The following is a 26525-nucleotide window of genomic DNA, read 5'->3' on the forward strand; positions in this document are numbered from 1 at the left end:
TATATATATCACTTGCAAATATTTATTTATTATTTTTTATGCATGATTTATAAATATTCATTAATGATAAGTATTTGTCTTGTGTTATTTTATATATCAATGACAAATCAATCTCCCGTAAGTTTTTATATTTATCACTGATAAATATCAATTCTATGTTTTTTAAGCATCAATTATAAATATCTATATCGCATTATTTTAATATTTGTCTCATATTTTTTGCATCAATGATAAATAAAAATGAAAAATATAAAATTTTATAAAAATTAAAAATAAAATTTTAATTTTTTAAAGGGATAAATAACTTATGTAATATGAAATTAAATTAAATATAATTTCATATTTTTCATGTTGTAGAATATTCAATGCTTATTCAAGAAGATAAATAGAGTTTTTATTTTTCCTTCATATCGGAGATAGCATCCTCAAGATTCGATCACATGTGTTGGCTTAGTTTTGTTAATAAATAAAATAATAAATAATTAAATTAAATTAATAAAATCAAATAAAATATATTAAATAAAAAAAAATACATCAGTCTAATTGCAAATAAATCAGCAATTTTATTCGGTTAATAACTTTCTCCTATTTTTCTTTAGATAAAGAAACACATTACATAAAAAAAAAATACATCAAATTTTCATTAATCATGTCCATTAAAGTTTTATTTAATAGGCGGCAAGACATAAGAAAAAATAGAAAGGGGTTGTTAACAAACAATGCAGTTCCTAATTTATTTGGCTACAATACGGAGGAATTGTTAAAATATTATAATATGTTATTTTCTTCAATACGGAGGAGTTGTTAAAATATTATAATATGTTCTTTTCTTTGATATGTTTGGCCAACCGTTTAACTTTTTTGTTGAGTTTATTTTGTTTGAGTTTATAAATTTAATTTAGTTTATTTTTTATTTGTTAATTTAACATTTCTTCATTTGTTAAAATAAAAACAAATTAAGCCAACACATGGTCTTATAAGAGAGAAAAAAAATTCTTTTAAATTTTTTTATATAGATATTTTTAAATTTTAAATTATTATTGAATGAAATAAATATTTTAAATAATTTCTTAAAATATTTTAAATATAATTTTAATTTATAAATAAAATAAATTTATTTTTAAAAATTAATGAATAAACAAAATAAATATTAAATAATATTAAAAATGTAATAAATTTAAATATTAAAAAAATCATTTTAATTATTTTATATAAACACATTAAAATATTAAATTATTAAAAAGTTAAATAAGATAAATAAATTTTAAATATTTAATTTAAATATTGTAAAATTTAAAAAATTTAATATAGAAATAAAATTAGTCATTAATTAGAGTGTCACATCATCAAAAATAATCAGACACTAAAAATAGATTTTTTATTTATTTATTTATATCTCTTTTCATTTAAAACTCTCTATTATACCTTATATTGAAATTTATATATCTAAATATTTTATTTTATGCAGAGATGTGACCACCTGAGTAAAAATTAAAAAATAATTAAAAAACAATAATTAAAAATAATAATTTTATATTAATAAAATAAAATAAAATACGCTCAAAAAAATACATCAAAGTTAATATGTCAACACAAACAACAAACTAATTATTTCTTCCTGTCAATTTTGTTAACAATTTTTCCTATTTTATCATAATTATTTTTGATATAACTTTGAATGTAAGAAGAAATAATTGTGATAAAATAGAAGGAAAATCAGAAGAGTTGTTAACAAAATAGATGAAATGAAGTTGTTAATTTATCTGCAAAATAAGAGGAGTTGTTAAAATAATATAAAATGTTGTTTATTTTAGTACACATGCTCAACCTATTAACTTGTATTTTTTATGCATTAAATCTATTTTATTTGATTTTATTAATATAATTTAGAATTTTTAATTATTTTATTATATTTTATTTTTAATTTAATAATTAATCATTGTTAGAAATAAAATAAATAAATGACAATAGATGGTCACATCTGCATTATACAACCTCCTATTAGAGGGAACAAAATCGTTTGTATCTCCGATTTGCGACTTTTTGAAAGTAAAAAAAAGTAAGATATTTTAATATATAAACTTCAACGAATGATATAATGGAGTATTTTAAATAAAAATAAAATATAAATAAAAATAAGATATAAGATATAAATAAAAAATAAAATATTTTAATATATAAATTTCAATATCAATATAATAAAAAGATTTAAATAAAAATGGAATATAAATGAAAAATCATCATGAATTTGTATGTATCTCATTCAAAAGCGGCTCTATCAACTTGAAGGGATTAAAACTTGATTAAAATATGCTACTTTTTTTTTTCCAACATAATATAGGTCAATGATTAGGTGGTGGAAGAGTAAATTAGTTGATCCAATTAAATAAATAATTAATTAAGAAACAATTTAGATCAATTATTAAAAATATTATTTTAATGATTTGTTATATATATATATATATATATATATATATATATATATATATATATATATATATATATATTAGCTAAAAAAGATTTGAACTAACATAGTTTTTATATTAGTAAAGTACTAAAATAAAAAATATGAAAAAATAATTTTATTTTCTTTCAAAAAATATATTTCAATGCTAATCAAGGATCAACAACTGACAAGTAGAAGTGGAAATAGGCTGGACCGAGCTAGGCTTTGTTAGGTCAAAGTTTAGTATGTCAAAAAATTCAAGGCTAAGTATGGCCTATAGTTTGTCATAGGCTTACTTTTTAGGTTTGAGTCTGACTTTGATAGAAGTTTAATATAGCATGTTAGCCTACTTAAAAGTCTATTTCATTTTAATATTTTTGAATAAGGAATTAGCCATATCTTTAAATAGATTAACAAGTTAATATACTAATGAAATTAAGTTTTATTTTAATATTTAACATCACATGTTGAAGAATATGACTTTATATACATTATACTTAAATTTTATTTTATAATAATACATTTAAATATGTCAGAAACTAAATGAGGTTAATATTCGTAAATTACTAAAAGTTGAATAGATAACAAAAAGATGAAAATTAATATAATATTTAATGTAGTAAAAGAATATTACTTATATTTATTTAAATAAGTCGGTCTAATAGATTTAAAAGACTTATTATATGACTTGTAGACCTACTTTTTTAGAAATCTTCACATTATCTATTTAAGAAAAAATCTGGTTTAGATTTGGGCCAGACATCAGACCCTGTCAATCGATCTGACTCATTTCCATCTCTATTCATAAGTCCAAAAACACAGACGACGTGCTGAATGTAATTGTTTTTTCTGTGATATTTTCTTTTGAAGAATTCTGTTATAATTTTTATTCTTTCTATTCTAATTTATTGATTAAAATTGTGTTGTGTAAATAATTGAGTGGAAGATAATGACAACAAATAATAAATATTAATAGGAAATGTTTTGACGTAGTGTTACGGCACTGTTATTGTTATAGTGTTATACCCTTCCCAAAGACCGAAAAGTTAGATTCATTTCCTTTTGTTCATAATCCGTAGCTTCATTTGAAAGCTACAACAATTTTTTAAGAAATCGTACGTTTTTGGGTTAGTGTAAACCCTCTCGATTATATTATTTGAAAAGACTTATTGGTTAAATGAAAAAAATGTGTTTATAAATTAAAAAATTTAGTTTTAATTTTTAAATAATGTAAATTTTTTTAGTGTATCGAAATAATAATATTCGAGGTTATATGATTTATTAGTTTATATCTCTACTTAATACGTCTGATCCAACCTCAGGTCTGCATCATTACATTTATAAGATATTGTTCACTTTAAATTTTGCATTTAAGTTTTGCATAAACCTAATATTGTGACCTTAAATCTACGTTACCTTAAACCTAATATTGTGATCATAAACCTAATATCTCTTCTTGTTCCGATTTCAAGTCCACGATTTTGTATTTTCAAGGTTTGTCTATTTTGGATCTTATGTGAGCCATCACAATTTTGTCATTTAAAAATGCGGTTTAGTAGGTAAAGAAATGTGTGTTTATAACTTCAATGTATAGAAACAACAATATACGACTTTTTATCGTATGAGAACAACTTCTTTTGAATTTAATTTGAGCCTTATAAATTTATTTTTTTAGTTAAGTGAGAAATCATTTTTAATAACTTTAATTGTGGTTTTAAATTTTTTATAATAACCTTCAACTTGTTGAAGAAAATAACTTTGAATATTAAAAATAGTTTTTGTTGTTAAAATGATAATTGTATAAAATAAACTATGTACAAGAAAAAATGATTTTGTCAAAAAAACAGTGTAATAGATGAGATAAAAATTAAATAAATAAATAAATAAAAACAAACAAACAAAAAACAGTGTAATAGATGAGATAGAAGATTAAGAAAATGGTTTTCCCTATTATAAGAAAAGACAAACCAACTTTTATTTTCCTTAACAGCTTCTAAAAATGATTTGTATATTAATATATCAAATAATCACTCTTAAATTTTAATCTTAAACAAACTCCTCATATGTACTATTTCGATTCGTGGGAAAATTTGGAAAAAAATGTCCGACTAAAATTCGTAATTAATTTGGAGTACTCTTTATTTATAGTGTAGATTCAAAATTTAAGAAAGATTTGTATTAACTTATTCTCTCTGTTTCTAATTATAATTCTTATACTCCCTCTATTGTTAATTATAAGTTAGAGATTCTAATTTAAATGCTCTTGAACTTATATTTATATTGTCTTATTTCAAACAAAATTCTCTTTTTCATATGTCGCAGTAGAATTTGATATAATTTATTTCAATAATATTAAGATTATTTAAATAAAAAATCAATTTACAATTCAATTACTAAAAAAGTAATTGCACAAGAATGTCTACTACATTAATTAACAAATAGGCTAAATATCACATGTGGTCCTTTAACTTAATTTCAGTTAACGTTTTAGTCTTTTATCTTTATTTTCTTCTCGATTTAGTCCTTTATTCCTAACAATATCAAATAAAGTATGAAAATATAAGTTTATTTGAAGATTTGCGTTACGAATTTGATTAAATTTGTATTATATTGAAGAATATAATTAATTTTATGAGTTTTGTTTGAATTTTTTTTTGAATTTTTGTATAAAAAAAGGATAATATTGTTGAAATTTTAAAACATAAAATATCAAATTGTCACTTAAAATTAAAATAAAGGACCAAATCGGGAAAAAAAAGATAAAGAACTAAAACGTTACCTGAAATTAAGTTAAGGGACCACGTGTGTAATTTAGCCTAACAAATATTAACAAAACTTTATAAATTTTTTTTTAAACAATCAAATGATATATATTATATAGAATAAGTTTGAGCACAAGACGTACCCCATGAACAAACAAAATACAAAAGTTGATAAATATACCCACAACCTTAAAAGGCCAAACACACAACACTACCTTTGATCCAACACTCAAACACTTCTAACACAAATTGGCCCTACTTGACAAGACAAACAAAGTAAATGTAACCACCATCAATTAAAATCATGTGTAAAATCTTTTTCCGAAAAGGCTACTTGATAACATTTAAACCCCTTTTTACCGAAAAGTGGTTTGATTCTTTATTTTTCAAATAACTCAAATATTCGTTAGGTTGTTAGCTACATGAGATTTTATAAATTAACACATTTCCTACAAATCACGCCTAATCCATAAAATTCTTGAGCATGACCTGAGGCATCATTAGAGTGGCTCGGATATCTAGACACTTAAGATAACTCCTAAAATAGAACCAAACATAGGACACTCACAAAACAAATGTTAGAGAATTTTATTCCAAATCACATCCACCAACACATAAAGTACAAGTTCTATCTAAAATATATCTCTTCAACAAATTATCTTTAGTAGGTATAAGGTTGTTCAAGAACCTCCAAGTAAAACCTTCAATCATACTATTTTGTTTCAAATAATATCACATATATATACGAGAACAATCTTCATTACTATTTTTCATAATTTTGTTAACACAATAAAAAGGTTGGCAGACAACACAAATGTCGATCTCAACGCTAATATCAAATTATCACTAATTTTAATCTGAAACATACAAACTCTAATAAGTACTTTTTCGACATTCATGTATTGAGAAATTGAACGCCAATATCATTTTTGTTGAAATGTTCAACTACAAGAGAAATGGGAAACTGGCCAACATTGGCATACTTGTATGATTGACATTAACATTTGGATACTTCCATTAGACCAAAAGCCACATTGTAGTGTGGAGGAAAAAGTACAACTATACTCCTACTTCCAATTTTGACACGACACTTTTAAAAAACATTTTATACTATTAACTTGAGTATTGTGAGTTTATTAACAGATCTAATCTTTTTTATTTTAACAACTTTTAATTGTATTGTTCTAAATCAATTTAATTTCTACCAATTTGAATGAATAACTATAACTTTTTTAATAAAAAACACAATAAAAATATCAAAAATGTGTTTTTACTATTTCAAAAAATACATCTTAATTAACTAGCATTTCATATTTCATCTTCTGTCCATGACAATAGTTAATTTTAAGAATGTATCATCAATGTAAAATGAAATCTAAATTACTCTTTTAGTTCCTTAACTAATTTTCTAATTTTATTTTAATTCAATAATTATTTTTCGCTTTACTTTGATCTTTTAACTATATTTTCGTTTGTCAAGTCGGTCATTTCCATATTAATTTATGAAGAAAAAAAAAGTTAAATTTTGTTTTCATCTTTATATAAAGCCAACAAAATTTCAATCTAAAAATTCATAAAATTTATGACACGGAGGAGTATAGTATAACTTTACACCTTGAATGGCCAGAGGCAAAATCAAGAAAGAAAAGGGAAAACCCAACCAACACAACCCTTAAATTTATGATCCCTTATTGTTATAGTTATAGATTAATATTCTCCAAACCCATAAATCCCAACCCTTAAAATTTATGATCACTTGTTGTAATTGTAATACATGAAAAATCCCCAAACTTATAAATTCCCATAAAAACATATTTGAAATTTTTTCATTTTTATGATTGAAATGTTGAAGATTTTGATTCGTAAGTTATACATTAAAAGATCATAGATTTAACAATTTTTTTAGATTTTAAATTGAAGAAAATTATAAATTTATAAATTTGAAGGAGAGTAAGATAAAAAAAAAAAATAATAACAAAACTTAACTTTTTTTTGTGTGTAGAAATTAACATAAATAATTAACTTAACTAACAGGAGTATATTTAAAGGAATTAAAATGAACAGAAAATAATATGAGACTAAAATAAAACCAGAAATATACATTTTAAAAGAGTAATTTAATCTAAAAAGAATATACATTTTAAAAAATAAAAATAAAAATAAAATATTTTTATAAAGTAAACATGACCTTAAATTTTGACCCTTCTAATTACATTTTTGAATTTTTTTTAAAATTTAAAATTTATATGTTTTAACTCCAATAAATATATTGGTGCTTTTAAAGTATCTCAAGAAATATATAAATGATAATAATTTATAAAAATTATTATGTATCATATATTGTTTATGTTTATTTGAAAATTGATAGACAATGGTACATATACTTTGATCTCTATACACCTTTTCTATTATAATATGTGTTAGATTGGTTGTCGATAATTTTGTAATTGCGCGCATCTAATTTGCGTTTCTTTGTATGTTCATTTTACGTGTTTTTAGATAAGCAAAACATATGAGAATTTTTATATATTTTTAGTTTATATTTTTTGAGTTTTAATTCTATTTATAATTATAATATATTTTGATATCTTTAAGGTCAACTGGTGTGTGTAGACATTTGGTGTAAATATATCAATATTTTTTATCAAATTGTGCTTAGACTTCATTACGGAGTATGTTATGTATCATTCAATATATTTTTCAGATATATGCATGATAAATTATGGAATATTATATGATCACAATTATACTATCTTTTTCACATATCTTTAGATATATGGAGTCAAATAGTGTAGCACATATCCTCTAAGGGTAGCACACGCCTCTTTAAGTTTCTTTGAATGAAGAATAATAAGTAGTTAGTGTCTATATATCCCACATTTTTTGTTTTTACAATTGTTTAATTTCCTCCGATTGAATATTGCATAGTATCATCATGGTGGAAAAAAAAATCATACTTTAATGAAAAAATAATTCATTTTTAATGAGATCTATAAAATATTTTATAGTTATCTTTTAACGTATTTATACTCCATTTTTAAAATACAATTTTATTAAAATAGCCCCATAAACTAGGATGTTGTCATCTCACTAATTTTGCTATATAAGTGTCTTTTTGACAATCTATGTTATTTTACTCCTTCAAACAATCTCTCTTAGTGGACGGTCAATCTCTCTACAATTAGTGCTTTATTAAAATCAAACTTGAAACTTCAATATTTACTTTGTCATTATATTTTGTTTAATAATTCTTATTATGGCATTGTACTATTGTGACTCCTCCAATTCTGAATTTGTAATTGTTTAAATGGTCAATACATTTTGTTTTCTTGTAACAATTTTCACACACCTTATACAATTACCCTTCGAATAGCAAAACTGGCACTGCCACGAGAAAAGCTTTGGGATACGTATGAGTTTTCACAACTCCACTTTATCAACTCAAAAGGAAACATTTTTGCAGCCCAGTTATTTTTAAAGAAGTAGATAAAGTTAGAAAATTCTTCTTTTGCACATATAGTTTTTGAGTAAGTGGTATTTTATAACATATTTTACTTATGTGCTCACTTTTCTCAAAATCTTGATTGTTGTTAGTTAGATTATTGTTTTTTTGTTGACATATTTGATCTGATCTACGACATGAAAGCATGGTGGCTCCCCAACAAACAAAGAAGATTGTCCATATTCAGCTTTATAGTAATTTTATTATTGTGTTTTAGGGAGATTTAGAACTATATGTCATTTAATAGATAAAAGAATAATGTTTAATATTTAGGTTTAAAAATTATTTGTTTGTTTTTTTACTAGATATTTGAATTTCTACATCTGTTTTACTTCTATTCAACCGTACATACACAAGTTATTTGTGAAAATCTTTAAATCAGGTTGTACAGAAGTATCATACTCAAGACATTGAAATTTAGATTTGTCATTTCTTTGACAAGGTTAGAATGAAATGAATACCAAATGACAAAATCATATACATATTTTTCAAACTATATTTTGAATATAAATTTAGATTTGTTCTTCCACTTTTTCTATTAATATTTTTCTATTGAGAGAACAACTAGAGTTAAATTAAAATGTTAGTTGCAACTATTTTTACTATGATTAAAACAATACTCAATTTGTCTTGCCATTTTTAATTATATTTTTCACTTTGTATTTTCTATTTTGTGTCCTCATATGAACGTGCCAACTTAGATCAATTTCTTGTTCAATCATCTTAAAATTATAACTATCCGACAACACAAGTAAAAAAGAATATGGTTAGATAATTACATATATTAATATTTATAGGTTTTGTTTGTAGAATGATCTTCACTATGAGTTTATTTGAAAAAAATTATTATTTTTGGTTTTATGCATCCTAACCACACATTTAAGAGAGTGATGGATGTTTAACAATTAAATTAGTATTTCTTTAAAATAATATAGTAATTGGAAAGATGTAAATTTTAGCACATTATTGATTAACATATTGATTTTAAAAGATTATTTGGTCCATCATATAGATTATTAATGATAAATGGTTAATATACCATTAAATTTGTACTTATTACTGCGTAGATAATTTTTACATAGATATAAGAGATTAAATTATAAATCAGTTGATCAAACTTTTAAATATATTTTTAATAGTTTTAAATTTTATTCATTCATTAAAATATAACTAAAATTTTAACATAATAATTCAATGAGTAAAATTTAATATATGAATTAGTTGCAATTAAGTTCTCCAAAACGTTCTACATATTCTCAAATGTATGTTGATAATAGATAATAATTACTCAAATAACTCATTTGAAAAAAAATACTCTACAAACAAAATCAATAAGTTACATTTATTTTTGAAATTTTAAAACCGTATTCACAATAATACTAATATGTTAAAATCTATATATCATGTGTTACATGAGCCATATTCTAGTGTTATAATAGACGCAAGGCACACAATATCATTTACGATGAACATAAAAAAAATTAAAAATATAAAAAAGTACGTAAATTTATAAAATCTTATGTTTCAAAACTAATATAAATCATATAAAATTAAAAATATATTATAGTTAAATATACAACTTTAACAATAAAGAAATATATAACTATTTAACAAATATATTATTGGAAGGAACACTTCAATGAAATCAAAAAATTTGAATAAACCAATTTCACATTTAAAAATTATTAAATACAAGAATTGTATCTCTAAAGTTGCAAAATCTTATTAATAGTATGATATTTCAATATATTTTTCATAAATTGTATTAGTCAATAATGTTTTACATTTGTCTTTGTACATAAGCAAACTTAACTTTTATATAATTATTCAAAAATATATTTAACTTTACATACATAAATATTTGAGTATATTGTACTTTAAAATAAAAATAACATTATTTTTAAATTACATATTATTATTATTATTTTATTTTTATTAATATATTAATTTCTACTGCGTAATGGATGAATTAGTATCGAGTTTTTATTTAAATCCAAAATATGCACGTAATTTTTGCTTATAATTAAATCAGGAACATACAAAATCAACTATCAACCTTGAATTTTATGACATTAACACATTTTATTAGTATTAGGATAACAAAACAACAAGGAATTTTTTTGTCCATATCATAAACTTGGCTCAAAGATAAATTATGTGTCCCTAAATCCCTCTTAATGGTTTGAACCTTGTAATATTTGTTAGTGAAAACAGAAATAGTATTTTTACAAATTAATTAAGTAGGCTCTTAACTAGTACTCTATAAAAATTAATTTTTATGAAATACTATTAAAAAAAATATGAAGTAGTTTTTAGATTATTTTCAGATGAAATAGATAACAATAGGATGAAGTTTCTAAAAAAGGATTTTTTTTAAATTTATAGATTATTCTCAAAACAATTTTCATTTGTAATAAACTAATGAAAATTTAAAAAAGTGATTATTTTTAAAAATAATTTGTAACAAACCAACTCTAACCTGATATATCCATATTATATACCAAAAAGAGGTCAATCATTGTAGTTGGAAAATGCAAAAGGAATAAACTACATTTTATATAGGAGAAGATCACAACTATACTCACAAAACCACAAACTCACCAATGATCCTCCTATAAGAAATATTTCAAGAGTAATAACATAAATTTACCAAAATGAATGTGAAAAAATATACAAACTCAGCTCAGCTTTTTCTTCTCCAAAATCCAATATTGGATTTTGCTGACATATTCCTCATTTATTTTCCTATACAATTGGCATAATTTGTTGTAGCACTTCAAAATAAATGTATCAATGTAATCTTCATATCTTTCATAGAGTGCAGGTAAAGTAAGAACAATAAACAAACCTGCCACATAGTTAAACCACAAAAACAAATTATTTTTTTAAAAAAAAAAATTGCTACTGCAATTTTCAAGAAGTGATACTAATTGGTTTTGGAGTGACAAAAGCTGATTTTGAATGAATTTATTTTATTAAATTGATTCATTCATGTGAGTACAAATAAAGTGATTAGTGTTTGCATACATTCATGTGAAATTGAGTTAAACAAAAAAATTGATGCTAAACATTAATTTTAGAAGCAAAAGCTTCAAATTCTAGACTACGTTAGAATCTAATATGGACACAAACTCAATTCTACTCAAACACATATCCATACATGTCAAAATCAATTAAACCTCATCCAATAGTTAAATTAAACATACATAAGTGCATGTTTGGATTATTCACTTCTAGAAGAGCCAAAAGTAATTATGGAGATCTAAAATTGATTTTGGTATGTTTAGGTGTTTCTAATTAGAATTGATTCTAATTTGAAGGTAAAATTTGTAGCTTTTGCCTCATAACGGATTTTTACACTCAAATTTATTGTTCAACACGCTTTCACATGAACGTATCTAAACATTAATCATTTTATATTCACCTTACTTTAAGTGAAAATCAATTTTACAAAATCAAATCATTCAAAATCAAATTTTGTTATTGCAGAACCAAACAAACTAAGTGATCAAATAATGCTAAAAAACTTACTTGTGTATGCCAGGGTAAGAAAATCAGTGATGCCACCAACTATAGAAATTAACAAGAGGGATGCAGCTACTTTGAGAAACATCCTTGAGTCCTTACCAAGGGCAATATCTTGAGAAACTGAAAACAGATTATTGATTCTTGTTTGGATAAAAGCTGCCATTTCATTTGTCATTTCATCTGACAAATGCAACTCTGGTAGAGGTGGAGCAGGTCTGTCAAAGAAAAAAGAATATGACATGTTTTTGTAAATTTTATTGATAAATGTTCATCATTAACTATTGTTGAGAGTCGCACATTAAATAATGATATGGCTTGGCTTGAATAGTATCTATACGTGTAGAGCAAGTCTCGCTCCATGAGTTAGCTTTCGAGGTAAAGTTAGACCAAATTTAAATTCTAATATGATATCAGAGTCTATCATAAATTCATTAGGCAACAAGTATCACTCACATTCCAGATATTCAGATATTCAGTTAAATGATGAAAGCTACTATTTTGAAGTGTTAAAAGCACATCTTTTTCAATTTGAAAAATTTAAATAAGCCCCAATTTTAGTCTCTGAAAGTATAGGGCGCTGTCACTTTGGTTCTGACTCAGCCAAAAACTCAAATTAGTCCTCGAATCATCAAGGCGTCAGTCTGCTTAGTCCCTGACATTATAATTTTTATGGACTATTTTGACAGTAACTCGAATGTTAAAGGAACTTTTATGAAAGTAAGATGAATCTTCCAGGGACTATTTTGATGATTCGAAGACTAATTTGAGTTTTTGGCTAAGTCAGGGATCAAAGTAATATCGTCCTACATTTTAATGGACAAAAATGGTTGTTTATCCAAAGAATAAGGAAACAACACTTCCCACAAAATCTTGAAGCACAACAAACCAACTAGACCCTCAAATTATTTGCATAATACACATTTTAAGCAAATCCTCAACTTGGTCCTCTAAAGATTTGGACATTAACCCTTCAAAGACTTCTGTCATTGCCAGTAAATTAATCCTTCAAAAGAGTAGCATTGAACCAAATTTATTCTTCAAAGATTTTGTTATCAAATAAGTTTCTAAAACAATCTAATACTTCCACATGTTTGTCTACTTTGTCCTTATGGAGGACTACAATGATGATGACACAAAAGGAAAATTTTAGTGATTATTATTGAGAGTATCACATTATATGTGATATGGCCGGAAAAAGTACTAAACTAGGATACATTCCTCACATTACAAGCTGATTTTGAAAGCATCAAAATCTATCAAAGATCTGTTCAACAAGTCACTACTGGGTCACACTTCAGATATCCAGTCTTGGGTGTGACGGAGTTTGAGGAACTAATTTTGTAACATAAAGTTTTAGAGGACTGTTATGATGACCTAATCTTTGAGGAGTCTAATTTGGTGATAAAATTCTTTGGAGGGTTGATGTGATGAACCTTAATCATTAGGAAGCCAGGCGAGTACTCAGCATATTTCCATCAAGCCAATTCATATAGGTAGCCAATGTATTGTAACAGGATTTCATTAGTTCAATGACTATTTTCTTTACATGTATTGAGATGCAAATAAGGTATCTATCACATTTCAGAACCAAAATGAACTCTAACTAAATGGATGTAAGAGCATACAGCATAGAATGTGCATAGTGCATTAAGTTTTCAAACTATTCTTCATATTTCTTAAAACTTCAACAGCTAAGAATGTATAATCTACAAACTCCATTAGCACACACAGCTTAAAGCATACATTATACATGTTACACAAACTTCAACATCCAAATCATACCAATTTTCACCATTAAAACAAATGGCTATGCTGGCATAGCCTTTTTTTTCTAAACGAAGTAGGGACATTTGATATGTTGGCACGCAGGTTTGAACCTGCAATACTCCACTTCTCTGTATTTTATGTGTGTGAATTTCACCGCTATGCTCAATAGGACAAAAAAAAAAGGCATATGGCTATAGACAATGTAAACCAAAAAATAAATTACTACTGAAATTTTACTATTCTAAATCAAAACAAATATATGAATTAGAAGACATATAGATTATCAATGATCAATAAACCCTTTGACAATCTAACACACTTAAGGGTTCAAACAACACAGGAAAACTCAACTGGTTTGAGCTAAGGGTTAAATAATCAGATTCAAACCCTGCTGAAAAAGAAATACTAAAATTACAACTAATATGCTAACATTTGCCGATTTAAAAAAAAAAACTTGAGAGTTCAAACATCACAATGAAACTCAAGAAGATCAAAATCAAGTATATACTGAAAAGAAACATAAATTTGTGAGTATTTAATTTACCTATTGAGAATTGCTGCTGATTTTGCCCAAAGAAAAAGAATAACAACAAGAAGGAGAAGAACATTAGAAACAAGAGACAAAAGGGTATAACCAGATCTCTCAAACACAATCCAAGAAGCTACTGTCACCAACAATATCATCAAAGTTTGATTCTTCTTTCTCCATAGTATCAAGTCTGCAACTGCATTCAAAACATCACATTGATTCAAAAAAACAGATTCAAAGTCAAAATTCATTTTTTTCTTTCCCCTTTTCATAATCATTATTGAAAATAAATAAAATAAAATAGATACAACTTACAAGCACAACCCATGTAGCTATTTAAACTTTAAATAGCATTAAATGAATGTAAATAAAACACCAATTAGATTCAAAGATGAAAAGAAAAACAATTGTGATATATTGGTTAAAAGAAATAATCAATAAAGTTTAGAAATTTAATAAATAAAAAACTAGAAGAAAATGGCATACCTTGACCACTACCAAGGATTTGATGAAGAGTTCTTTCTCTGTTGAACAGTTTTTGAGATGAACCCATTTTAGGAGAGAAGAAGATGAAGAAAAGAGGATCTGTTTAAGCAAAAAGCAGAGAACTTTGAATTTCGAATGATTCACTGAAAAGGAAGAAAAACAGTGGACTGTGTTATGTAATTTATTTTATTTATTTTATTTTATTTTATTTAATAATTTTTAAGCAGTTTTATTCTCTTACCTTTTTTAGGAGCAAAGAGCTATTTTTGTCCTAAACGTGTGAGATGGTGTAAGTAACTATAATCCTTAATGCTTTTGTTTGAATGAGAAGTCAAAGTGAAAGAAAGTATAATGAAAAAATGTTGAAGGAATGAAAAATGGATAAAAGGTAAATGAAAAATGAAATGATTCTATAGTTATGTGTCAAATAAAATTGACAATAAAATAGAAGGAAGTTAATTGTAAAATAAATGAATTTGTTAATTTATATGTAATAGATTATAAAATAAGATTGTGTTGTTAAAATATTGGGTATTCTATTCTTTTGTACATCTATCAATGACATTAATTTTAATATATTTTTTATCATTGAATTATTTTGTTTGATTTTATTGAGATAATTTAGTTTTTTTTATTATTTTAATTCTATTTTTTTATTAATTTAATTTTTTATTCATTTATTAAATACAAACAATATATGATCACACAAAAATTTCTTTGAGATGGACCGCATTCTCAACTTGCGACTTTTTAAAAGAGAAAAAAAGAAAGACATTTTAAAAAAGAAGTATAGACAAAAAATATCTTGAGTAGAAGCCTTTTTTAAGGTGGATCTAATTAAAATATTTTTTTTCTCTTTTTAATGTAAATCATATTTAGAATGATATTGAAATTTGATTTTTTTAATTTTTTTTTACTATATTTTTTTTCAATCAAACACACCATAAATATATTGAAATTCTAAATACTTCTTTAAATATTTTTTTTGTTAGTAATTGTATGTACTTAATTGCTAAAAACAAAATTAAAATTAACTCAAAATAAATTGAAGGATTAAAATGATTAAATTTATGGATGCTTTTATATATATATATATATATATATATATAATATATATATATATATATATATAATATTTCTTATTATTGTTTAGAAACTTTATTGTAACAGTGCTCCCTTGAATTATGTTGATTTCTAGTGAGTTCTACATGTTATCGGTTTTTCTTTTTTCCAGCCTAAAAGTGGAGTGCCAGGCTTTGCTTATAAATCTCTGGTGCCAACCTATAATGCATAGTAAATGTATAAATTGGTCGTTTGAAATGGTAAGTTGCGGTTAAATTAGATTCTGAATTTTTATGAATTAATAAATATATGTTTGAAATTATAAAATATCAATTAAAATAATTTATATGTATATTTTTATTGTTAGATATTTTGACGTAATATTTTAATTGAATATATGACTTATCAACTTTAGTTCTACATTAATGTGATTTTTTTTAAGACAAATTTATTGATAAAATTTTGTTATATCAAATAAAAATTTGCGAGTAATTGTATATAAACTAATTATGGACAAATTAGTTCATGAAAAATTTAAATTTTATCTGAAAATTAATTTACGTTGTGATGATATTGACATGAAATCAAAGTGGATAAATCAAATATTCAATTAGCATCTCATATCTTAATTTATAACGATAAAAATTTAAATATGAATTATTTTTATTATTATTTTACAATTTCAATGATATTCTTATTAATTTGCAAAATTTATAGATTAATTTAAGTGATGTTTGCAATTTAAAGGATCATTTGTTAATTCACTCATATAATTATCTTCACATAAATTTGATTTATGATTAAATTGGCATCCAATAGTTTACTAAAATGGTGAATATGGTATGCTTACAAAGATATGCCGAAAGATATGCTGATATAATTGCTAACAAGATGAACATATATTTCATATTTTTATAAACAAATATACACTTTAGTTTTCGTTTTGAGAAACGTATATAATTTATTCAATAATAATATAAAATAATAAATAAAAAATTACAATATATATGAAATTTATACAATATAAACGAACACATTTTTCTTTTTCTGCTCTCTCATCAAAAACAATAATAGGACTCCTCACCTGAAATTCGCCATCATTCCAAATCAAAGAAGCTGACTCAATAGGCCTCTTTAGTTTTCCATCCACGGTTAGAACATATGTCAGCCTTTCTCCCAATGAAGTAAATGACAAATTATCGGGCTTCACTGAAACAACAAGTCCTTTAGGGGCTGTCACAACTGCTCTGTACGTAGACATCGGCAATCCAACATTTGTAACAGTTCTATTAAAGCTTCCACTTAGATGATGTTTTGGGTGTGGGGCTTTGATAGAAAATGAAGGATAATTTAGATCCTTTGCTGATATTGTGTCAGAACAATTGCTTTCGTCCCTCGTTATTAGTTGTAAAGCCGATGTATTGATACCTTGTCCACATAAATATTTTAGGCTAAATTACATTCGTGGTTCTTTAACTTAATTTCAGGTAACGTTTTAGTCATTTATCTTTTTTTTTCCCGACTTGGTCCTTTATTTTAATTTTAAGTGACAATTTGATATTTTATGTTTTAAAATTTCAACAATGATATCCTTTTTTATACAAAAATTCAAAAAAAAAATTCAATCAAAACTAATAAAATTAATTATATTCTTCAATATAATACAAATTTCATCAAATTCGTGACGCAAATCTTCAAATAAACTCATATTTTCATACTTTATTTGATATTTTTAGGAATAAAGGACTAAATCGGGAAGAAAAAAAAGATAAATGACTAAAACGTTACTTGAAATTAAGTTAAGGGACCACAGATGTAATTTAGCCAATATTTTATGTAGTCAGCTTCATTGGTCTCATATATTAAACCAGGATTCACAGCTTTGATAGGATCAATTTGACCGGCTCCGTAAGCAAATTCTGCATCACAGTTATTTTCAGGACTCATTTGTTTAGCTACAAGGAAGAAATAAAATTGATTTTACTAGCTTAAAACATACTAAGGAAATTGTACTCATAAGATATGTGCACTACATGTCTATATTTTATCTTACAAACAATTTTTAAATTTTTAAATAGTCGCAAGACAATTTTGAGAATACATTAAAAAAAATATATCTTTTTAGAGCACAAATATTATTTGCAAGTAATTATAAATATTTTAATAATAACGAGGGATAAAAGCAATTAAATCTTCAATCAATTAAAGCTTTAATAATATACATTATCTTTAAAATTTTATCTTAAATCTTATTTTTATTTTTTTAATCATTTTTTGGTATAATAATAGGTTTTTTTCTTTCATTTATTATGCTGTAGGTAAACTGAATTCAATGCATTAATAATATCCACAATGAAAAAGAGATAAAAGAAACATCCAATTTTGAATGTAATAAAATTAAGTGAAATCCGAACTCCCCAATGGTAAATTTTTCAATGGTTTATAATAAATTAAACTTTGGAAAAAAGAATTCTTTTCAAATACTAGTTAAAACTAAGCATGTGCTAATATTAATTTATTTATGCATGAATTAATTGTTTATTTAAATTACTCGTTGTTATTAGAGTTGAACGAATAGCAGCAGGTGACCATATAGGATGGAGTGATTTGATGTATGCTGCTGCACCTAACACATGGGGGCACGACATTGATGTTCCTGATATTATATTGAACTCCAATTTTCTTTTCTCACCAATAATATCAGAAATTGGAGACCAACTTGTTATAATATCTATACCGGGAGCAACTAAGTCTGGCTACAATATTAAATAAAAAAGGTTAATAACAAATATGTTAAAATGATAGAGAGATGTATTTAATTTATTTATAGAAAGAAAAAAAACCTTGAGAACTTCAGGTGTTGCATTGTTAGGACCCCTTGATGAGAAAGAGGCAACCACAGGTGCCAAAGTATCTTTTACCTCTATGGACTTCCATATGGTTGCCGTTGGAAAACTGCAAATTAATTAAAATAATAAAATTTAGAAAACTGTGGTTTTGTAAATTATTGTAGTTTATATGGATTTTTCACTTACCTTGATGAGTGTATGTACTTTTTTATTTTGATGGCATCCTTCAATCGAAGATAAGATGTAGGCAACGGATGAGAGAATGCCAAATCTACATTAGTTTGGCCTTGTATCAAGATACCAATAGCCCCAACTCTAATGGCTTCTGGTACTCCTATGATTGCTTCACATAGAATAATTTTACCCTTCACCATATTATCATCCAAGGAATTGGTTGAACAATTCCTACAATTTTAGAATAATTTCATTTATAAATTGTGGATTTTTCAAAGTTTTTTCTATTTAATATATGTCTATTTTTAAATGTGTTATTTGTTCTTATGACATTTTAACTTTGGCCCCCTATAAACAAGCTATTATTTTTGTAGTATTTGTAAAACAGAAAAATTGTGTATTTTTAATCCTTGCAGAGGGACATTGATTTCTTTAAGTTGTAAGACAAAAGTCCAACACTATAAATTTAAAAGGAACTAAAAAATCCTGCCTTTATTATTTTCCATCATTTTGTTAATTTTATTTATAGAAAGGCTAGTTAGTTACTTGGAAGTGTGCCGATCGAAGCCTGCTATTGTATTTGGTGCATCGCCACTGTAGATAATGGTGTATAGTTTCCCCTCAAGATCGAACGTGTTCAGCGAAACACCCTATAAATATGAACAAACCATATATAAAACCGAATTAGCTAACATTGAATTCAAGAAATATTAATGTCATTAAATAGAAGATGAATTTTACCTCATATGTTGTATTGTCACCTAATTGTACATCAGTGACAAACCTCATGTCTAATGTGGTAGCACCCACCACAATAGCCCAAGGAGAAAAATTATGCAGAGTGGAAGGATGTGGACATGCGTTCCCTGCTGCCAACACTGTAAGCACTCCACGTTGCATAGAATGGAATGCTCCAATAGAGATTGCATCTCTAAAATGGACAGTTTGATTTGATGTTGATGCAATTGAGGCTGATATTATATCAACCCCGTCTGCAATTGCATCATCAAATGCGGCTAGAACATTTGAATCATAGCAGTTTACACCCCAACACACTTTATAAACAGCAATGCGAGCAGATGGAGTTCCACCTCTTGCTGTTCCTTCTGCAAGCCCTACCATACTAGCCATGCTAATCGGGTTTCCCGCTGCAATTGATGTTGTATGTGTTCCGTGCCCATTACAATCTCTTGGAGAATCGAAATCTTGCTCGCTTAACTCATCAAAGAAAGATATGTAATACCTTGCTCCGATAAGTTTACTACAATAACATATCAGCTTCTATTAGAATTTTACCATTTCATGCAATCAACATTACCAGTAAAGTTCAAGTTGGGTTTTCAATCAATTTTCATTATGTTATACTATAAGACATTTTTGTGACTGCTGTGAATATGAGTCTAAGAAGTCAGAATATTACTTGTTGCATGAAAAATTATAAGCTTTGCATGTGCCTTTCCATTTCGTAGGCGGCGGACTGAAACCTTTATCATTGAAACTCGCGGATTCTGGCCAAATTCCAGAATCAATAACACCAATGATAACATCGCTTTCATAGTTTTTTCTCTCTACTTTTTGTGGAAAACCGATGAAATCCAACGATTTGGTTGTAAGAAGGTGTCTCTTTTCATTAGAGAAAACATACACCACACCATCCAGTCCTATACATTACAAATTCAATGGTTAACATGTATGAATATTCAAGAAGAGTATGTGTAATTTCTCAATTGAAAAAAAATAGTTTATTTCACACACCAGCCATTATATTGACTTCTTCCTTGGATAGATTAGCAACAAAGCCACTGAAACTCCTCTTGTAGTGTTGCAGTATAGGCTTTGGTACTTGATTGCTAAAATTGTGAATTATCACATCAGAAAGCCATTTAAAAATTTTAAATTAATAATCATAGTAATTTTTAAAATAACAAATTCATGTAATTAATAAATTTCATATACTAAATATTCTTTTGATATATCACACATTTTTTCTCTCCTCGTTTATAATTTCAGAACATTATTATAAGAGATCAAGAATAATAATGTATCACTTTAGATATTGAGTGTTTGTCTTGATAAAAATGAATAATCAAATATTTTAAAGATACATAAAATAGATATATCTTGTACCAACTTTTAATTGGATTGATAAAACTTAACCTCATTTATTTTTCTACTAAATGTCTAAATATTTAACATAATTATGTAACCTGTGATCGGCAACTTGTTGTAATAAACTTTGGTAGTGCAGCAACGATGAAGTTTCATCATTTAAGGTATTTTCAGTATAGACAATGTAAGTCTATATTTTCAACAAAAAATATATATCAATTAAAAATAAAATACCTATATTTATTCAGAAGTAAATGAACCATATAAATTAAGTTGATAAGAAACCATGAAATGTATTTGCCTTTATGTCATCTTCAGGAGTAGATGAATAACAATTCACCAAAAATAAACTGAGGCTAATAAGCAGAAGCAAATGCCCAACATAATATCTACGGTCCATATTATCAAGCTAGCAATTAAAGAAAAAAGAAAAGTTAATTATATAGATACCAATCATATCAACCAAATTGTAAATTATTATTACTGTTTGTTGCTTATTAAAAGTTTACACTATGACAGGTTCAACCATAAATTAGATTAAGTAAAAAAGAAGATAAATTAGATTAATGAAATGTTTCATTTAGACAGACTATAATTAGATTAGTATCATTCTTACTTATTTCTTTTTGTATGCTTTATGAGTCAAATATAAACAAAAAGTATAGACCAATTAAAAGTATAATTAGGAGTTAGATAAATAAAAGCACAAATAAAGACCAATTAAAAGCACAAATAAAGAGCACGCAACAACATGAAATAAAAAACATAATTAGGAGTTAGATAATAGATGGAGACTATTCTAACAAATCCCTTTCATTCACAAGTTAACCAAATTTCTTTGTTAAAATCATGTGAAGCGACACCAATGCATTTTGTTTGTTAGAAACAATAGTATATGAACAAGCTCAATGTTTATTTCTTATATTAGTAAGTAGTGAAACAAATGAATAATAATAGTTGTTAGTTACAGTAACAATAGATATGCCTACTTACTTTTATGCAACAAATGTATAAAAAAAAGGCATTCTTTTAGGTGTAAGAGGCAAAACGAAATATATTTGTCATTTCTTTATTGGTAATTTTTTATGATAAATAAATGTAAACTCACATAATTAACAAATGAATAAAATATGTGTAATGTAATATATGAGTATGTATGTTATTGCAAGTATACTCAAAATAATAATGCCCTGCCTCCTCTCCTATTTGTGAGAGACTAATGTAATATAAGATTTAATTCAGTGCATATGTGAATGTGTAAATAACCAATTAGGAAATGAATGAGTGTTGTTGGTGACATGCATATTAAAAACCATTTCATGAAATAAAAAGTATATATGATGATCATTAAGCAAAAGAAATAGAGTTATTAACATATCAAGTTGAGTGTTGTTGTGTTGGTGAAGTGAAGTCCAAGTGGAGTGAAAATAAGCAAGAGGATAATTTGTATGGTGGGAGAGAACTATGGATATATTGTTGAAATGGAAGTGGTGGTGTTGTGGTGTTAATGAAAGAGTTAGAACAACCAAAGGAAAATGTTATACATTGTGTAAGCCAAGTTTATGTATGGTGGGAGAGAACTATGGATATATTGTTGAAATGGTAGTGGTGGTGGTGTTGTGTTAATGAAAGAGTTAGAACAACCAAAGGAAAATGTTATACATTGTGTAAGCCAAGTTTATGTATTTATAGAGTATGAACTAAGAAGAAGAAGAAGCTAGAGTGACATCCATGTGAGTAGTGTTAGTGTGACAATGGGGAATCTTATCATTATCAATATGAAACTCTCTTTTTCTTCATTTGATTATTAAATCTTTATTTTGGTGTAAATTTACCTTGATATTGAAATGGCAATAAGAGACTTCTTTCTTCATTTGATTATGTACGTTGCTATGTCATAAGGATTGTTGAAGCACTCTAGAGAATGACAATATTATGAGTCTTTTTGCATGTAATGGTGAGTGAGTGTTGCATTTCAAAAGCAAAAGCATAGATTAGTGAGTGAGTGATTGAGTGGAACACAATGTGCCTGCAGCAATGCTTTTACTTCAAATAGTGAAATAATCAAATGGTTAAAGCTCCATTTTTCTCAACAACGGCAATAAGAGACTTTTTGCATTCGATGCACCAATACTTCTACTGCATTCCTAATAATTTAAGATTGAACAATAATAAATAATAATATAATAATATTATTTTTTCATTCACTCAAATAGCTCTTTATCTATATTTTATGTCATATACTCATATATGTAACAAGTAAAAGTAAATAAGTTAACAAAATAGTAAAAAGAAAATTATTAAAGTTTTAAAAATAATTAGGGGAAGGTGAAAGAAAAGTATAGTACAATAAAGAAGGCACCATTCAAACGAAAATGCAAGCTCAACTTAAACGAGTATTAACATGGTAGAGTTTTTATTAATTTTTTTTTTTTTTATCATGGTAGAGTTTTTATAGCATGGTGACTTTGAAATGTGACAATGGGTGGTGCTAAGTTGTTTTTGTTTTCTTTTGCCTCTATAATTCGCTATGTAGTATACATTCGTTATGTTATATTGTGATCATAATTGATTACTTCTATTAATATTATGTTGCACTTTTACATTATTATCAATGTTGAATCATTGAATTACTTTTGATTTTATTTTTTTTAATTATAAAAAGAAATTTGAAAAAGCATTCATATATAGATAAAAAAAGAAGGACGTGTGAGTGGTAAAACGCATATAATTGAACATCATGCATGAGTTTGAAATTGGTACACTTGCTTAATGCAAGATTAATTCCTTTAAATACTTTTTCAGGTATAGACATATACTTTGCCATATGATAACTTTTTTTTGTGTGGCTCTATAATAGTAGTAGCATTCTCCACCAACATTTGTACCTTGTATATATTACTAAATAGGATTCACAATTTACTTCACTTGCTTTCATTTTTCCTACACCATATATTTGTTCAAATGCACAATGCAATGCACTATGTTTTCTCCTTTATGTAAATATATATATATATATATATATATATATATATTATATGATTAAAAAAAATATTAAGAATGATTTTTATCTTGTTTATGGTTGTGTAAACTATCACTTCACTCCTTTTTTCTTTCACCCTTCTTATATAGTTGTAATTGATTTACTTTACTGAGTCACTAAATCAAAAGTATTGTACTACTTCTTTTTGTGTATTCAACCACAAATTAGATAAAGTAAAAAAAAGAATAGCTTCTTGGGTGCGTAGCTAGAGATTAATTTCTTTTTCTTTTTGCTTATTCATTTGCTATTCAACCTTAAATTAGATTAAAGGAATCTTTCATTTAGATATACTATAATTTGAATAGTTCCAAATAATATATATCATCCAACAACAAAAAAGTAAAGAGTGAGCTAGCATAAAGAAAAGAGAAGGTTAAAATAGGAAGATGAATATATTCATGTGTGTGCAATAACCTTTTACAATCTCCTCATACTTATTTGGCCTAAATAATTTACCAAGTACCAAATATGTTATATTTGTTTATTACAAATGGTTCCAAACAAATACACTATCATTCTTACTTATTTCTTTATGTGTCATATATAACCACTAACAAAATGGTAATTAATAAAAAGAAATACGTACGTGTCTTTCACATTATATTATATCATCAACAACAAAGATAATACCACCAACACCAACACCAAAACCACGAAAAAGTATAGGCCAATAACATGAATTAGAAAGCACAATTCTAACTTTATATGGAGGTAAAGGACTCTAATTTCATAAGATATATGTTTGTGCTTTCTTTTACTATTTCTATCCACAACCACTATCACGGCATTGCATTTCTTTTACTAATTACTAATTTGTGGGAATCTAATTAATAATCATATGCAAGTACACAACAAATTGGCATCTTTAATTTCTTCCAACAATACCATGTGATTAACTCTCGGTCTCAGAGATCGCGACTAAAGAGTACAACAGAGGAACAATTAAAAACTTGAAACAAAAATGGAATTCAAATGGAGTGATTATGCTACAATGTTGGTGACTAATGCATAATGCATATATAGGTTGCGTTTAATTTGATTTTGATTTTATGCAGAAATTAGTAACCAATTATACAGAGAGATTCCTTTTGGTCTGTTCACTATGGTTTCTGACATCAATGAATTTTCAACCATGTCATTTTCAACTATAATGTCACAACTTGGTTGCCTTTCAGTGGCATTCCATACGATCCTGGCTTTTAGACTTCAAACTAATTAATTACTAGATTATGGCTCGTGCGCTGCGCAGATATTAATTAATTAATTTTATAAGTTTTATAAATAATATTTTATGTATTATAAATATAGTTATCTTATAATATTACTTTATTGATTTGTAATAATTAAATATGATTAGGAAAATTAAAATGAGGGAAAATCATGTTTATCACACTCATCTAATTTAATTTTTAAAATATTTTGTAAAATTCGTACGATAACTTATTATATAGGATAATTGTTTGACTCATTGTACTTTGATTGTTAATTTATTTTTCAACATATAATGGTATTTGTATTTATTTGACGAAATAAAATATAAAATACAAATCCAAAAATAAGATGTAAAAATTTATAAATATGATTTACTATTTAATATTTTTTATTTTAAAAAAATGTTAATGTTGAATTATATTGTAGCATAGTCTAAATTTATTTGTTTTATTATTATGATATTTGTAAAAAAAAATGATTGAATATATTTCATCAAAAGTTTGAAAAAAAAAATAAGTTGTTGTGGCATCGGGAGTCTATTTTAAATATATATATATAATAGATGATATATTTTCATAATTGGAAGTAACTTTTTTAATAATTTTTCATATATTCGTATTTTATGATTATTTTTAATAAATTTATGTATTTCTGTCAAATAGAATATATATATTTTTATTTTATAAAGTGTTACTAAAAAATGGATTGACATTAATGAGAAAATTTAATTTTTAATGTATAAAATCATTACTCACAATAAGTGAAATAATATAATTGTTCATAAAAGGAAGATTAAATAAAGAACATTTATGTCGATATTTATGAGTGATTAGATGGTTTTTTTTATTGAATTTAATGACTAATAATATAAATTATTACCATTGTTAAATGACTAATAATATTATAAAATAATATTATAAAATAGTTTATAAATTTATTATAAAATAACTTATAAAATAATTTTATAATAATATAAATTATAAATTACTATCAAATTTTAAAATAATTTATAAATTATAAATTTATTATAAATAATTGTAAAATAATTTTATAAGT

General features: G+C 25.3%; 2 protein-coding genes across 2 annotated transcripts; both read right to left on the reverse strand.

Annotated features, from left to right (window-relative positions):
- Positions 1–11242: 11242 nt before the first annotated feature.
- LOC101495105 (reticulon-like protein B12) lies at positions 11243–15280 on the reverse strand. Its single transcript, XM_027330706.2, has 5 exons — positions 15262–15280; positions 15021–15163; positions 14550–14730; positions 12242–12453; positions 11243–11558 (listed from the first exon to the last, which is right to left on the reverse strand). The coding sequence occupies exons 2-5, from the start codon at positions 15085–15087 to the stop codon at positions 11389–11391; spliced, it is 630 nt and encodes a 209-aa protein (XP_027186507.1). The 5' UTR covers positions 15088–15163; positions 15262–15280; the 3' UTR covers positions 11243–11388.
- Positions 15281–16280: 1000 nt separating this feature from the next.
- Positions 16281–21614, reverse strand: LOC101499042 (cucumisin-like). The gene is made up of 12 exons (XM_004514896.3): positions 21516–21614; positions 21313–21404; positions 20861–20955; positions 20526–20766; positions 19847–20366; positions 19652–19755; positions 19118–19336; positions 18926–19037; positions 18634–18838; positions 17908–18037; positions 17116–17533; positions 16281–16301 (listed from the first exon to the last, which is right to left on the reverse strand). Exons 1-12 carry the CDS (start codon positions 21612–21614, stop codon positions 16281–16283), a joined length of 2256 nt encoding a protein of 751 aa, XP_004514953.1.
- Positions 21615–26525: the final 4911 nt, after the last annotated feature.

This window comes from Cicer arietinum, chromosome 6, assembly GCF_000331145.2.
Source record: "Cicer arietinum cultivar CDC Frontier isolate Library 1 chromosome 6, Cicar.CDCFrontier_v2.0, whole genome shotgun sequence".
In the NCBI taxonomy this organism is placed as follows: Eukaryota; Viridiplantae; Streptophyta; class Magnoliopsida; order Fabales; family Fabaceae; genus Cicer; species Cicer arietinum.

Coding starts and splice junctions, on each gene's coding strand:
- LOC101495105 (XM_027330706.2), bottom strand. CDS start 15,087: ATGGGTTCATCTCAAAAACTGTTCAACAGAGAAAGAACTCTTCATCAA. Junction 14,731..15,020: donor AATCCTTGGTAGTGGTCAAG/GTATGCCATTTT, acceptor TTTTGAATGCAG/TTGCAGACTTGATACTATGG. Junction 11,559..12,241: donor TCTTACCCTGGCATACACAA/GTAAGTTTTTTA, acceptor ACTATGTGGCAG/GTTTGTTTATTGTTCTTACT.
- LOC101499042 (XM_004514896.3), bottom strand. CDS start 21,614: ATGGACCGTAGATATTATGTTGGGCATTTGCTTCTGCTTATTAGCCTC. Junction 20,367..20,525: donor TATAATTTTTCATGCAACAA/GTAATATTCTGA, acceptor ATGTTATTGTAG/TAAACTTATCGGAGCAAGGT. Junction 19,337..19,651: donor TTCGATCGGCACACTTCCAA/GTAACTAACTAG, acceptor CTAAAATTGTAG/GAATTGTTCAACCAATTCCT.